This window comes from Brassica napus, chromosome A5 (genome assembly GCF_020379485.1).
Source record: "Brassica napus cultivar Da-Ae chromosome A5, Da-Ae, whole genome shotgun sequence".
Lineage (NCBI taxonomy): Eukaryota > Viridiplantae > Streptophyta > Magnoliopsida > Brassicales > Brassicaceae > Brassica > Brassica napus.
The window spans coordinates 26214133-26229485 of NC_063438.1; the positions used below are offsets into that span (position 1 = coordinate 26214133).

Below are 15353 nucleotides of genomic sequence, written 5' to 3' on the forward strand. Positions count from 1 at the left end.
GTGGGGGGGGAGATAGAGCTAAAACATTGTTGTTTTGACGACCTTTTATAAGCAATAAGACAACAAAACCAGTTAACATTAGTAATGAGTTTTAGTCCAAGATACTAAGTAGAGTAATAGTTGAGTAAGACTCGTTTCTGTATTCGAACTTTAAAAAATTGAATCCGTTTCTGTATTCGAACTTTAAAAATTTGAATCCGATCCGAATTATTCAAATTTGAACTATAAATACCAAACTCGATCCGAAATATAAAAATATTAGAATAATCCGGATAGCTAAAATACAAAAACTCGAACGGGTATCCAAAGACCACCCCAGAACCAAACACCAACCTTTGGATCTTTTCTCTTTTTCATTTTTTTTTTTTTTTGGTTTCCAAAGAGTTGTAAACCATTTTATTTTGCAACCAAAATAAATGGGAACACTTGTAAACACCGTTGCTACATCAAAGCAGAAGATTAATGTACTAATTGACCTTCATATTTTTGTTTAAATGTCTTCTCTAGTTGATTGGGCTTAGGTTGAATACCGGGCTTCAAATCTCGAATCTATGCCGTTTTTATCTATAGAAAACGACACGCTAACCACTCGTTGAAATACAAAAACACCACGACGTCGTAACAGGTAAATCTAGACACAAGTCTTTCAAGTGACTTCACATCTTTCCATCTTCTCTCCTGTCTCATCGCCACCATGGACGATCTCTCTCTAGAAAGAATCGAGATTCCAGGCCCAACACTAGCCTCTCTGATTCAACGAGCTTCCTCCTCCCCCGGCGACGTCGACGGCTTACTCTTCGGCCAAATCCACCGCATCGTCTCCACCACCTTATCCGACGACTCTCCGTCGGAACCACCCCCCTCCTCCTCCTCCTCCTCATCTGATCAAATCGTCGCCACAGTCACAAGCTTCATCTCCTCCGGCAAAACCGTCTCCTTCTACGACCCCCTCGGCCGAGTCGACTCGCTCCGGATCGACTCCCTCCGAGTCGACTCACCGGACCGCCTCCTCGGGTGGTTCTCCGCCCGGAGAACCACCGCGAATCGCCCCTCCATGCGCGAGCTCTCCGTCTCCTCTTCCCTCTCCTCTCGATTTCAATTACCGATCGAGAACTCGGATAACCCTAACTCGATGCCTTCCTCCGTGTTCATCCTTCTCACCACGCCGTCGACGGATCAGCTAATCCACACGCACGAGTACCGCGCGTACCAGTTCCGCCCTTTAAACCGACGGTTAGAACCGAGGTCTCTCGGTATAGTCAACATCGGACCGGCGTTTCGCGGACACTACGGTTCGTTTAATCCCAAGTCGGGGTTCCCGCCGCTGCTGTGCGAGGTTAGCAGCTCGGGGATGATGAACGAGGACAGGGACGAAGGGTCTTTGAGCGGGAAGAAGCAAGCGGTGAAGGATCAGAAGGAAGTGGATGCGTTAGCTGATGGGTTTGGAGTGGGGAGCTTGAAGCGTTTGGTTGGTGCTGAAGCTGCGAGCTATACAGGCGGTGTTGAGGAGATGTATGAGAGGATGCTGGCGAAAGTCGAGAGCTTGGCTTCCGAGGTTGAGAAGAGCTCCGCTAAAGTACTTGAACTGGTACAAAGTTTTGATTTTTTTTTGAAGTTTGTACAAAGGTTGTCTTAAAGACAATAATTCAGTTGGTCTTGTCCTCTTTTTTGTAATAAACATCTTGATTGGTTGTTTCAGGACAATCATAACCGGAAGTTGAGATACCGAGTTGCCAGAATCGAGCGGTGAAGCTTTTTTTCTTTTCCGCCAGGTATTAATATATGTAGACCATTATCGATCGTAAGCTGTTTCCTAGTTTAAGTCTTGGCTGGTTAGATATTTTTATTACAGATTTAATAAGGGGATTAATACATGAGTTTCTGTAAATTGATATATATATGTTGAGGAAGTTAAAACTAACTAAATAGATGCATACTGGAGATTAATATAGAGACCAGAGTACTAACGGTTGATAAGAACAAGGAAACAGATGTGAGAATAGGAGCTAGAGATCGTTGGGAATAGAAACATGGAGGGGCAAGTTAGTCACTGTGTCTTGATCAAAGTTTATCTCTATTATACTCTGTAGGTCTTTTTGAAGAACCAGAATTGTCAAAAGTATGGAACTGTCCATTAAAGGACATGATTATATCATGTTATGAGGCGTAATCCAGTAGTCCAGAACATGGAAGATGATGACTTGAGCTTAACTTTCTCAAGTTCTCTGCTGTATGTATTTTGGTGTATCATCAAGTTTTTTGTTGATTTTTCCTATTCAGAGAGTTTCTTTGATGCCTTTTACAATTCCTCAGTTGCTTCTGGACTGGAAATGAAATGGCTTTGTGCTTATAATTTAAACTTTCATTATTTTACACTGATGGCATTTACCGTAGTAGTAATACGCCCTCAATTACGAATTTGGGACCACTACGTAATAAGCTATGAGTTTAGATTCTGTTTCTGTGAAACCAAACAAAACGGTTTTCCTAGCAATCAATCCATCTGCCACACAGCTAATAATACAGTACTAGAAGGTGCTCCGTCATCTCTGTGCTATCTTAACTACTTCTAACGACAAGACGTACGAACTCCACATACTTTTACCAATCTCTTTCTCTAGAGTTCAATGCCACCATGAGCTCAAATCAAATGATCCATCGCCCGTACTTAGCCAGTAATTGTATAAATTTTGGTAGTCAATATTTGATATATTACGTCAGCTTACTCCATATCCAAAATTTATAACATGAGCAATTCTAATCTTTGAATGTAAAAGAATCACACGCTATGTATTAAGCAACATTTCAACTGAAACATGTTAGCATTTCAATAATTTGATGGATTGGCAGCGAATTAGTTGTATCATTTACAACCCGTCTTGAATTGCATAACCCATAGTGTTATGTTCAAAACTGTTAGATACAATGCAGTTAATAAAATGAATCAGGAGGGTTGGATCTTAATTGGTTGAAGGTAAACATTAAATTCACTCTCACCTAATTCGTATCCTAGCAATCACTCCTCGTCAACTACCAACCCTAGATTCAACCCACCTATATATAACCTATCAATTCCTTAACCAAAGTACCCAACAAAAAGAGAAGAAAAAAACACAAGAGAAACAAACATAAAGTAACATGAGATCTCTCTTACTAGCCTTGTTCCTAGTTCTTGCTTTCCACCGTGGTGAAGCAGCCGTGTCTTGCAACGCAGTGGTTGGAGATCTTTACCCTTGTCTCTCCTACGTGGTTCAAGGCGGTAACGTCCCAGCGAACTGCTGCAACGGCATCAGAACGCTCAACAGTCAGGCCCAAACCCCTGTGGACCGTCAGGGCGTTTGCCGTTGCATCAAAAATGCTATCGGAGGAGTCTCTTTCTCTTCTAACAACGTCAACAATGCTCAGTCTCTGCCTGCTAAGTGTGGTGTGAATCTCCCTTACAGTATCAGCCCTTCCACCAACTGCGACAGGTAAAACAAGAACCAGCTCTGTAAATGAAAACAATAATCTCAACCACTTATTCTGTTTTTCGTTTTGTTTACAGTATCAACTGAGAGAAAGAAGACAAGGAAGCTACTACTATTACTACAAGAACTAAGAAGTCAGTAATAAATTAGAACGTATGGTTTGCTACTAGCTACGTTAATGTGTGATGTATCGTCACTTCTATGTTCTTGAGAGTTATAATAAATTATCAACATGCATTTCCTTATGATATGAGACCAAATTAAACTATTCTCGACGTTCCCTCAGATACAGTTAACACTCAAACAAACGATTATAAAAATTGAGTGTTCCACGTTAAAATTACGACCAAATGTAAAAAGATTCGTTATGTTATGTTAGTTGTTACCAACCAAAAATCCACTTCGAGCTGAACCAGCTTCCACATTGCATGAAGTAAACCTATTATATGCAAAAATTCAATACTTTAGAGCACCATTATCCTAGACTCTAAATGGGTCTCTTATTTTTTTTTAATATTTTTTAATTATAAAAGTGAATCAAAAGACTAGATTAAGAGACCTGAAAATTTATGTGCTCCATTGCAAATCTCTTATTTAAGGGTTTAAAAAAAAATTAATTAAACACCAATTTTTTTTATTTTTCTTATTAAACTTAAACTTTTTTCTTAAACAATAGTACAAGATAACATTTTAAACATTGATTTTAAAATAAAAAGATAAAAGATAAAAACGAAGGAATTTGTTTGATGACTTTGTGAGAAGAATGGAAATTGTATTGTGATTGAATAGAACTTGTACGATGATTGTGAGAAGGAGAGAAGAAGGAACTTGTTTGATGAGTGAATGACTTTGTCTATAAAATGACCAAGCTGAATAAACACATATATAGAGAACAACACAACAACAATACAAAACATGTGAATCAACCACACTCTAGTCCGTGATACAAGACTACACAACAACACAACAACAATACAAAACATGTGATTTCACACCTTATTATAAACTAAACAAACAAAACGCATAACCAAAGAAAAAGCCATTCCAAAACAAAATAAAGTTAAAGAAAGACACCACCACATTCATCATCATCATCATTCAAAGCGTTACAGCAAGAACCTTAACGAACTGGGTTTCCAAAGGGACTAAAAGCATACTATCAAACCACTCAAGTTTGCCCCAACAATCTCCATTGCGTCTTTCAAGGGCTATCTCGGCACAATATATGGTGTCCCTTTGAAACGGGCGGTGAATACCTAAATTGCAATTCCAGAAAACCATCATCTTTCCACCACCGTAACCCGTCAGTTTAACATAAGAACCATAACCATCAAGAGGACTAGGCAACTTAGGTAGGCCTACCAAACCGTTCAAATCTCTCCAGCTTGTATTGTCGGAGTCATACCATGTCAGAGCTCCGTCTTTAGAAACAGAGTAGAGAACATTATCAACCTCGCAGAAAGAACCTGAGCACATAGTACCCGTGCTTGGATATTGTTCAACCAGGTCCCATCTACATTGCTTTGAGTCGAAAGCAAACACCCCATCGAATAAAGTCACCACGTGGAGCTTTCCGTCAATAAGAAAATTGATTCTGGCGCTATCAAAACCACCACAGGAAGGGAGATCCCAAGTTTGGGTGTTTGTGTTGAATACCTCGAAGGAGCTCTTCCAGGAACCATCAAGATGATGGAAGCGTCGTCCCAGTACATATATCTTGCGATCAAGGACCCTGGCAGAAAGTTCAGTTAGCTCCACTGGCATGCGTGGAGACTTACGCCACCTGTGAGTCTTGCAATCAAGGATCGAGACCCCAGAGGTGGGCATGGTTTTATTTTTATCTGCTACGCCAATGTTGTAGATATCAGAACCAACCGCCACAAGATCTGAATAACACAAACCCACCATACGAGGAGAATCATCATCATCGGGCATTAAGACTCTAGCCAAAACGTAGCCGCCGCCGCCACTACTCTTGGAGAGGGTGTACCACTTATAACAAGTAAACCCGAACCTCAAGCAAACATAGAGACAAGTCTCCGTGAGGCCCAAGAGTGACCTAACCTTGTAAAGCTCAGGTGAAACCACCATAGATCGGAAGCTCTTGGAGACTAGTGACAAAGTCCGATAGTACGATCTTGGAACGCGTGCCACGATCATCACTAGCAAATCATAGGGAAGTGACGACGATGATGTGAGCTTCTTCTTCTTCTTCTCCCTAATACTCGTAGTCGTCGTTGTCTTCCTCTTCCTCCTCGTCGATACGGAATCGCCCTTGATCAACCTCTCCATTTCGGCTCCAATTTAGGGGTTGGCGCCTCCCTGGCGGAACAAACGAACAAACAAAAAAAATTATTGAGTAGGTGAAATTAGGGTTCCTCTCGAAAGAAAACGAAACTGCGACCTTCTTCTTCTTCTCGCCGTTTGGTTTGATTTTTTCAAAGCTGCTGTGTACTATTATGGGTATGGGGTCTTTTGTATTGGGCTTTATTAAGCCCACTACCTCTCTCTACAATTTAAATGCGGATTTTGGGTTATAGCATTTCGTTTTGGGTATGGGGTATTTTCTATTGGGCTTTGTTAAGCACACTATTTTGGGTGCGTATAGCATTTCGTTTTTACAAAACATGTCTGAAATTTTAGAATTTTGGATCTTTCTACAATACTAAACCATTTTAGACTTAAAGCTTCTATCTTTTACTCTAAACCAATAATTTTACAAACATTTATAACTAGATGATACATTATTAATTCAAGTACCGTTAAATACAAACAAAACAAATTGGGGGAGACATAGAGACAAGTCTCCGTGAGGCCCAAGAGTGACCTAACCTTGTAAAGCTCAGGTGAAACCACCATACATCGGAAGCTCTTGGAGACTAGTGACAAAGTCCGATAGTACGATCTTGGAACGCGTGCCACGATCATCACTAGCATATCATAGGGAAGTGACGACGATGATGATGTGAGCTTCTTCTTCTTCTTCTCCCTAATACTCGTAGTCCTACTCTTCCTCCTCGTCGATACGGAATCGCCCTTGATCAACCTCTCTATTTCGGCTCCAATTTAGGGGTTGGTAGGTGAAATTAGGGTTCCTCTCGGAAGTAAACGAAACTGCAACCTTCTTCTTCTTCGCGCCGTTTGGTTTGATTTTTTCAAAGCTGCTGTGTCTACTACTATTTTGGGTATGGGGTCTTTTGTATTGGGCTTTATTAAGCCCACTACCTCTCACTACAATTTTAAATGCGGATTTTGGATTATAGCATTTCGTTGTCTTTTCTATTGGGCTTTGTTAAGCACACTATTTTGGGTATAGCATTTCGTTTTTACAAAAGATGTCTGAAATTTTAGAATTTTGGATCTTTCTACAATACTAAACCCATTTTAGACTTGAAGCTTCTATCTTTTACTCTAAAACAATAATTTTACAAACATTTATAACTACATTGTTAATTCAAGTGCCGTTAAGAGTACTAGAATTCTTGTCCGCGCTACGCGCGGATTGTACCTTATAAACTTAATTTTATATCTTTATTATTATTATTTTTGAAACTCATTTTACATCTTTATATATTTGAATATTTTATACCATTTTACTTTTCAAAAAATTAAAATGTCTAAGGTAATGTGTAACATATGGTGATCGATTTGAGTTTTCGTTGTGATTTTTTTGAACTGATAAATTTCACTTTGTTTTTTATTTTACATTTATGTAATTTCTCAGCTGTTATTTTTTTGATCTGGTGTTAATTATAAATATATTGAATATTTTAAAATAGGAGAAATAGTATATAATAGTGTTTAGTAAATGTTTCATCCAAAAAATTGTATATCCATCAAATATAAAATATTTAAATTTTTGTTTTAATCCAAATTTTTAATGCTCTTATACTTTGAAAAATAAACTGTTTTAAATTAATAGTTTGATTTGTTTTTTTTAATTTATTCATATCACCATACTACTGAAAACAAATATATAAGTTTAGTTTTATTATATATTTTAAGTTATCTTCTTCGCTAAGATTTTACTATTTATTTTATAACATTTTTGGAATAAATTATTTGTATATGTTTATACATTATTTGATTTTTAAAAACTATTTGTTTCATCATTGTTTTGTGCCAATTTGAATAAATGATTCATTAAACTTTTTTAATTATATAAGATTTATGAGGACTATTGATTTTTCTTTAAACTGTAGAGAAATGATTCATGAGGACTATTGATTTTTCTTTAAACTGTAGAGAAAGGATAGAGAAAAGGTATGGGAAGGTGAGGAAAAATATTGGCTGAATAAATGTGGATCATATTTAATCTCTTGAAAATTTGTTGTTTAAAGAAAATAGATTTCGTTGTAATATGATTAGAGAACGGATTTCGACTAAGGTTGGATTTTATTTAAGCTTGTTAAATGTGTAACTTTGATTGGATACAAATATTTTTGCTGATGTGGCATAGCTTAGGAGTCTTTAAATTAGTTTCTTTTATATAGTAATTGTATATCCATCAAATATAAAATATTTAAATTTTTGTTTTAATCCAAATTTTTAATGCTCTTATACTTTGAAAAATAAACTGTTTTAAATTAATAGTTTGATTTGTTTTTTTTAATTTATTCATATCACCATACTACTGAAAACAAATATATAAGTTTAGTTTTATTATATATTTTAAGTTATCTTCTTCGCTAAGATTTTACTATTTATTTTATAACATTTTTGGAATAAATTATTTGTATATGTTTATACATTATTTGATTTTTAAAAACTATTTGTTTCATCATTGTTTTGTGCCAATTTGAATAAATGATTCATTAAACTTTTTTAATTATATAAGATTTATGAGGACTATTGATTTTTCTTTAAACTGTAGAGAAATGATTCATGAGGACTATTGATTTTTCTTTAAACTGTAGAGAAAGGATAGAGAAAAGGTATGGGAAGGTGAGGAAAAATATTGGCTGAATAAATGTGGATCATATTTAATCTCTTGAAAATTTGTTGTTTAAAGAAAATAGATTTCGTTGTAATATGATTAGAGAACGGATTTCGACTAAGGTTGGATTTTATTTAAGCTTGTTAAATGTGTAACTTTGATTGGATACAAATATTTTTGCTGATGTGGCATAGCTTAGGAGTCTTTAAATTAGTTTCTTTTATATAGTAGAGATGTCTTAATTCTTGTGCATTCACCTAAAACATCAAGTGTTTTGAAACAAAGGAGTATTTTTCAAAAACTAATTATCAAAGCCAACTTACAATGACTTAGAGACGGTTTATAATAACCTAAGTCTCTTAAAAATAGAAAAACTCATAAAAGGAAATCATAGATAGAAAATAAAAAATTTTAAAAGCCAAAATAGAAAACAGTTGCTTGGAGGTGAAGTATTATAATGCTGCATCAATATCCATAGTACTTGAGAAGTCCCTCATCTTGTCTCCAGTTCTCCAAATTGCGATTTCAATATATAGTAAGCACGATTTTGATAATATATGCCTAATGGGATGCTTATTTTTAGCGATTTTTGTGTGTGTTGATTTGGTGCTCTCTTCAGAACCATGGCTGGTAACACTGAGGGGAGAGAAGTTCTACCGAATAAATTAGAAGATGCCAGGTAAGCTGGAGGAAAGAATTCAAATAGGTGTACCTTGATTTTGACTGAGAGAGATTCCTCCAAAGCTCTAGCAGCATGGTCTATGTCTCTTGTTTTTGTAGAAGTCGTTGAACGAGTTATTGGGTTGAGTTGGTCAACATTAAACAAGTCATTGAGTTCGTTTACGAGATTCCGAGGAGTAATTGTTTTGAATAAATTTCATGTAAACAAAGTCTTGGGATTTTCTGTTTGAGTTGTGAGCTGTATATATAGTCATCGTTTATTCTCAATAAGAAAAAACACAGTTGCTTTATATTTTGTTTCAGTTTTTTCCTTGATATATTAAAATTCTTGATACTCTTTTGCTCCTTTCAGATGTCCGGCCTGAATTCCGATAAGCGTGACTTCTATGGTGTTTATCCAATCACAGGAAAGGTTTTGATTGTTAGAAAAGCCAGTCCAGCTCAAATCAATAGGAACAAGTTCATTCAAGATCTTAAGAAAATTCTAAAACTAGAACTTCAAAAGGAGTACACAAACACTTCATCACTGCGATTTGCCCAAAAAATACACCCCCAAAACCTAAATTGGGAATTTAGTTTTGGGTTATCGTTGTGGACCTAATAAGTTATTTGTATTAAACGATTGGTGTTTGTAGTTGTACTTATTTTGCATGGGACTACAAAGACCAACATAGAGTCCATCAACTCCTCTTTGCTGCCCTGAAGTCATGAATCACGTTGGTCATAATGCACATGAAACAGTAACACATACATGAAAAACATGAAAAAGCGAATAAATGATTAGTATGCACCTATATGGTTGACGAGTCCTGATAAGAATGGTAAAGAGAATAATCTCTTACCTTCTTTTAGATGATTCATTAACCATTATTTTTATTTATTGTAGCTTTATTGCATTAGATTGATTCGTCGATTTGTTTTATGAAATATCAATAAACATTTTTATTAATCCAATCAAATGATCATTATCTCATCAATGAGATGATTGAGTTATGATAATATAAAAGAACATGGGTTAAGAAGATCACAATATATTTCATGTATGCGTAAAATTTATCCTTACAACTTGAAGAACTTAAAATTTACCAATACTTGCAAAAAACACAAACCACTTTTTTGCAAATTCAAAATTTGGCCAATTATCACACATGAAATCATTAGAGTAGAATAGTATTTTGTATTAACAGTGGATATTTATTCTCACCAGTGAAATAATAATTAGTCAAACGTGAAAATCATTATTTATGTGGCTTATTCAAAAACATTCCAAAGTAAAGCCGACCTCGTTCAAACCCATAATTATATATTCCAACAAACTTCAAAAAGTCTACTTGCATAATGAGAAAAGTATACGCCGAAAAAATAGATAGACCAGAAAAGTATTAAACTGGGTATCAACATAAACGTGCATACTAGTGTTGAATATTATCCAAGTTATTCAATCTAATTTTTTTATTTATTTTTCGTTTTGTAATATGAGAAAAACTGCCTAGAGACAGAGAAGCTATCTCATTTGAAAGATAAGTAACTTCCACAAGGTAAATGTCATATTAGACTATTAGTTGCAGCCTACGACGGATATGATGTGGAAAGCCGAAAGTTACTACAAGAAAACTTTCGGTTCTATTTCAAATATTTGTGAATGTGAGGGATGATAATGTTAAATCTGGAAGTAGATAGAAGAAGAGAGGTGAAAAGATGGAGAGTGGTTTGAAAGGACCCCACGTGTCCTCTGCTGTCTGATTTTTGTTTGAGTTAATAAAAAAGTTCAGTCGCACGCGTGCGTGCACAGCGCGTGTGCTTAACCTTGTTTTCTAAAATTTTCCTTTTGTTTATTATTTGAAACCTTCCAAAAACGATGTCAGCGGGTCCCACCTTAGCAAGACGTGACAGGTTATCAACCGTTGGTAAGGCTCAATGTGATCTAAATGAACGGTTTTGATATAAGGGTCAACAAGCTATCTAATTAGCCATTTGACCAGTAAACAAAACCCAATTAGACGATGATGCTTACTTGCCTATTTTAATTATTGAACAAAAACAAATAATTTTAGTTTTCCAAGTTTGACTGAGATGTCGCTTTAATCGATGGCCCTCTTTACTGGAAATCTAGGCTTTGCTTTGATTTTACAACTTTGCCTCCTCCTTATCAGTTTCTGTATTAATTTAGGAATGAATGAAAATTTCATTTGAAATTATAAAATAAATGGTCCATGTCGTCAGTGTTAGATTGATTCAAAACAGACTTTAGAACGAAGAAAAAAAAAACATTATTTGTGATGTATATGATGCATCAATTGCCATATATGTAAATAAATGTATTTTAGCTTAGTGACAATCTTTTTGGAGTTTGATGTATATTCACATCAATTATGAATTTAATTTTTTATAGGAACTAAATTATCATCACTTGGTTAGGCGGGACTTTGAATTTAAATTCGGTCCAAGTGGTTTACATAGTTGATTGTAACAGATGATTGGTTCATTCCTAACATTAGTCGAGAGGTATTCCAAACTCGGATCAGACAGTATGATAACCAGTCCACTCTGTAGCATTAAGTGTATTTCTTCTGATACCGACCAGATCATCCGATAGAATTTATAAAAGAAATTGTATTTTAGAATCCAACATTTTCTAGGTAATAATATATTTACATATAATTTATATATGAATTTTGATATTTTTAGCTGCCCTTTGAGTGGAATGTATATTTGTTTTGTAAAAATAAAAAGAAATATAATATAGTATATGATAAATGTGACGAGGTTATAAAGAAGAAAACAAAAAGTGAAGGGGGCAAAAGGTGAATAGTATAAAAAAAGTAAAGAAAGAAAATTCCAAAATAGTTAGCTGAGGAATTGAATTAAGATTAAGTAAATTAATTACAAATCTTTGTATATCTGTTTTGGTTTGAACTTTGACCACTGCCTCATCTGGGTCCCACCTATCTCTCTCTCTCTAATATCTCTCACTTTCCTAAACAGACCATTCCTCTCATGAGTTTCCTTTCTTTCTCTGAAATTTCCGATTTCATTTTCACTCTTCTTTGAATCTCCATCTCTCTCTCTCTGCCTCATCGCAGTTTCACCTTCGTCTCCTAAGAGTTGTATTGGCTTCTTGTTCCTCCCAGGTTTGAACAAAGAACTCTCATCTATACGTTTGATTTGTTTCTAGATCGAATTTGTTTTTTTTTTAATTTCTTTCTTTCGGATAACAAACTTTAACATGAACAGATTGTGATTTATTTCAGTGAAAAAAAACTCTGATCTAACGAATTAACTCTGTTTAAAAGTAGAAAATAAATATCTGAATTGAGTTTTTAGCCAATGATATAATTTTCCTGGATTTATTGTTTCTTGTCTTTACCGGGGGGATTAATCTAATGTACATGTTGTCTAATAAACATATCGAAAACGTGTCTTAAGATTCCAAATATTGCATCTTTAACAATATTTGTAGCTGTTTTATTGATAAAAATTAGGGCTTATATAAGGAACCATCATATGCTTTCTTAAACCACGAGATCTAATCCATTTCTACGAAAGTTTGAGCTCATTGTTTTCTCTTGAGTCAAGTTCTGTGTCCATCGATCTAACACATGCATGAACGGATCTGTTTATTATGCCTATATGTTTGTCTCTGTTGCTAAAAAAAGTTTGTGTGTGTTTTAATCATTTTCAGATGAATTTGTGAGTCTAGGCTTCAGTTACTGCATCATCCATCGAGCTTTATGTATAAAAGAACCACTGTGTTGTTCATAGAATCAAAGTGGTAACTTCACAAAAACAGAATTGAAAAAAAAAAGATGGTGTTAGGATGTTTCCCTTTGAAAAGCAAGAAGAAACGTGGCGGCTCGGTTTCTATGAAGAGGTTAGATCTTGAAGAAAGCAAGCCTATTGCTTTACCAGAGCCACCTAAACCTCCAAGCCGTAATCTACAATCAGCTCCTCCTAGCTTCAGAACTAGAGTGAAGCCAGTTCACTCCAGCAACGGAGAGATGACAAGCAGGGCGAGAGTGATGTCTGCTCCTTCAAGCATCCACGGTACAGCGGAGCGTGATTTACTCGCAGGAGTTTACCACGAGGAGCAAGACGAACAACAACCTAAAGATCCACGCAGCTCTACCAAAGAGCCTACCCCACAACCACAACCACTTCCACTACCGTCTCCAAGAACCGGCTCTTCGCTAAAGAACTGGGGGAGCTTTAAATCGTTTAACGGAAGCAGCGGGAGGTTATCTTCATCAGCAGTATCCGGACCTCTCCCTTTGCCACCAAGCGGCTCCGTTAGAAGCTTCTCGTATGACGAAGTAGTCTCCGCTTGTAGCGCGTTTGCTACGGACCGTTGCGTCTCCGAAGGTCTTTCGTCTGTTATGTACATGGCTTCGTTTGGCGACGAGGCGGCTTCGACTACAAACTTAAAGAAGGTCGAAGCAACTGTTGTCCGCCTTCACGTTGTGACTCAGGTAAAAATAAAACATTCGTTGTTATGTTTACCTTTTGTGTGTTTTGTGTTCTTACTATTTATTTGTTATGCTACAGAGTATTAGGGAGTTTACTAATGAAGTGAACACCTTGGCGTCGCTGCAACACCAGAATCTATGTAAGCTGGTGGGCTATCACGCACGCGATGGATCTGACACGAGGATGCTGGTGTACGAGAGGCTTGCTCTTGGAAGCTTGGACCGTTTGTTACACGGGAGATCAGATGGTCCTCCGCTTGATTGGAACACTAGAATGAAGATCGCTCTATGCGCAGCTCAGGGGCTAACCTTCTTACACGAAGAAGGCCCGTTTCAGGTACACACGACACAACAAAACCACGTCAACATCGTGAAACCTAGTAGTTACTTGTGCCCATGGTTCTAAAAATAAGTTAGGGGTGGCAACTCAATCCTGTCTGAAACTTTTTTTTTTAAATCCGATTTATTTAACAGCAAATTGGTTAAAATGGTTAAAACAGTGCTAGACTGGTTAAATCGATCTAAATTCATCTAAAGCTGCTAAATTAAGCAGTAAAATTAGTACAAAACCACAAATTTGTTTAATATTTTTTGTTTAGTATATCTAATTTTGATAATTTATCAAAATAATTTTATAATTAAACTCAAAACCTAAAATATCTTATAAATATGTAAAATATATAAAAAATAAATCGATAATTCATTAAGCTCCTAATAATTTGTCTAGTTGTTAGTCCTTTATAACTAGAGATTTCTTGAACATTTCTTGTGTGTACTGATCATTTTTGTCTTGTGTTGAACAGGCAATGTACAATGAATTTTCAACGGCTAACATCCAAGTGGACAAAGATTTCAGCGCGAAGCTATCCGGATACGGCTGCGTAGGCCACGCGCCAGAGACAGAGACCTCAAACAGCTCAGCACTCGCGAATCTCTCGGTGGAGACGCTAGAGAGAGGAGTCTTAACACCGAAGAGCAACGTGTGGAGCTACGGAATAGTTCTCCTCGAGATGCTAACAGGGCGCAAAAACATGGACGGCTCTTACCCTAAAGAAGAGAGAAACTTAGTGAAATGGAGCAGAGCTTTTCTAGCCGACGACTGCAGACTCTCTCTCATAATGGACCCTCAGCTCAAAGGCCGGTTCCCCGCGAAAGCCGCGAGGAGCATAGCGGATATAGCGCAGAGGTGTTTGCAGGCGGAGCCGTCAGAGCGTCCGACGATGAGGAACATCGTGGATCAGCTCAAGATCATACAGGACATGAAGTACTCGTGCAGGTTCCCGTTGCGAGAACCCGCGCCGGCCGCGGTGAGGAAGCATATGGGGAGATCGAGCAGTTTAAACACGATTGTTTGGACTCCTGGGGTGGTAGGGGCTGCGCCGAGGTCGAGCTTCTCGCCGTCGCCTCCGGCGAGACGGCCGTCTGTTTCGCCTACTAGGGGACGGGGGTTGGCGTTCCCGCCGGTGTTTCCGGCAAGAGTGTGTTCGTCGTTGGAGGAGATGAGTAGGGAGGAAGTGAGGAGATTGTCTTCGGTCAGTGGTAGGAGAACTAGTCTTGAAGGGTTTTGATTTGTTTATATCTCTTATTTGTTTTTTTCTTTCTTTATTGGCTTTGATTTGTTTCTGGATTCCAAATATAAGAAAGGTTGTTTTTATTTTCAATGTTGAATTTGAACGTCGAGAGGGAGTGTGTAGTGCTGTGTTGTGTATATAATGAAACTTTCTTCTTCGGACAAATACAGATTCAGAGTATTGTGCTCCGGTTCTGGACGTTCGGATCGGTTACTTTGGATTTCCGTTTTAATTT

At 36.9% G+C, this 15353-nt stretch overlaps 4 protein-coding genes across 5 annotated transcripts; 3 read left to right on the forward strand and 1 right to left on the reverse strand.

Annotated features, from left to right (window-relative positions):
* The first annotated feature begins 622 nt into the window (after positions 1–622).
* On the forward strand, positions 623–2373 carry LOC106452833 (BRISC complex subunit Abraxas 2-like). The gene is made up of 3 exons (XM_013895007.3): positions 623–1588; positions 1700–1772; positions 2091–2373. Exons 1-2 carry the CDS (start codon positions 695–697, stop codon positions 1748–1750), a joined length of 945 nt encoding a protein of 314 aa, XP_013750461.2. The 5' UTR covers positions 623–694; the 3' UTR covers positions 1751–1772; positions 2091–2373.
* A 582-nt stretch (positions 2374–2955) lies between these two features.
* Positions 2956–3712, forward strand: LOC106452834 (non-specific lipid-transfer protein 6). The gene is made up of 2 exons (XM_013895008.3): positions 2956–3470; positions 3545–3712. Exons 1-2 carry the CDS (start codon positions 3139–3141, stop codon positions 3552–3554), a joined length of 342 nt encoding a protein of 113 aa, XP_013750462.1. The 5' UTR covers positions 2956–3138; the 3' UTR covers positions 3555–3712.
* Positions 3713–4337: 625 nt separating this feature from the next.
* Positions 4338–6601, reverse strand: LOC106452835 (F-box/kelch-repeat protein At5g38670). Of its 2 annotated transcripts, none has more exons than XM_022719904.2 (2): positions 6589–6601; positions 4338–5789 (listed from the first exon to the last, which is right to left on the reverse strand). In XM_022719904.2, exon 2 carries the CDS (start codon positions 5757–5759, stop codon positions 4566–4568), a length of 1194 nt encoding a protein of 397 aa, XP_022575625.2. In that variant the 5' UTR covers positions 5760–5789; positions 6589–6601; the 3' UTR covers positions 4338–4565. The 2 variants fall into 2 exon arrangements, with proteins under 2 accessions (XP_022575625.2, XP_013750463.2); XM_013895009.3 differs by lacking the exon at positions 6589–6601 and adding an exon at positions 5872–5952.
* Positions 6602–12008: 5407 nt separating this feature from the next.
* On the forward strand, positions 12009–15283 carry LOC106452837 (probable serine/threonine-protein kinase PBL1). The gene is made up of 4 exons (XM_013895010.3): positions 12009–12215; positions 12767–13550; positions 13627–13884; positions 14351–15283. The coding sequence occupies exons 2-4, from the start codon at positions 12891–12893 to the stop codon at positions 15113–15115; spliced, it is 1683 nt and encodes a 560-aa protein (XP_013750464.2). The 5' UTR covers positions 12009–12215; positions 12767–12890; the 3' UTR covers positions 15116–15283.
* Positions 15284–15353: the final 70 nt, after the last annotated feature.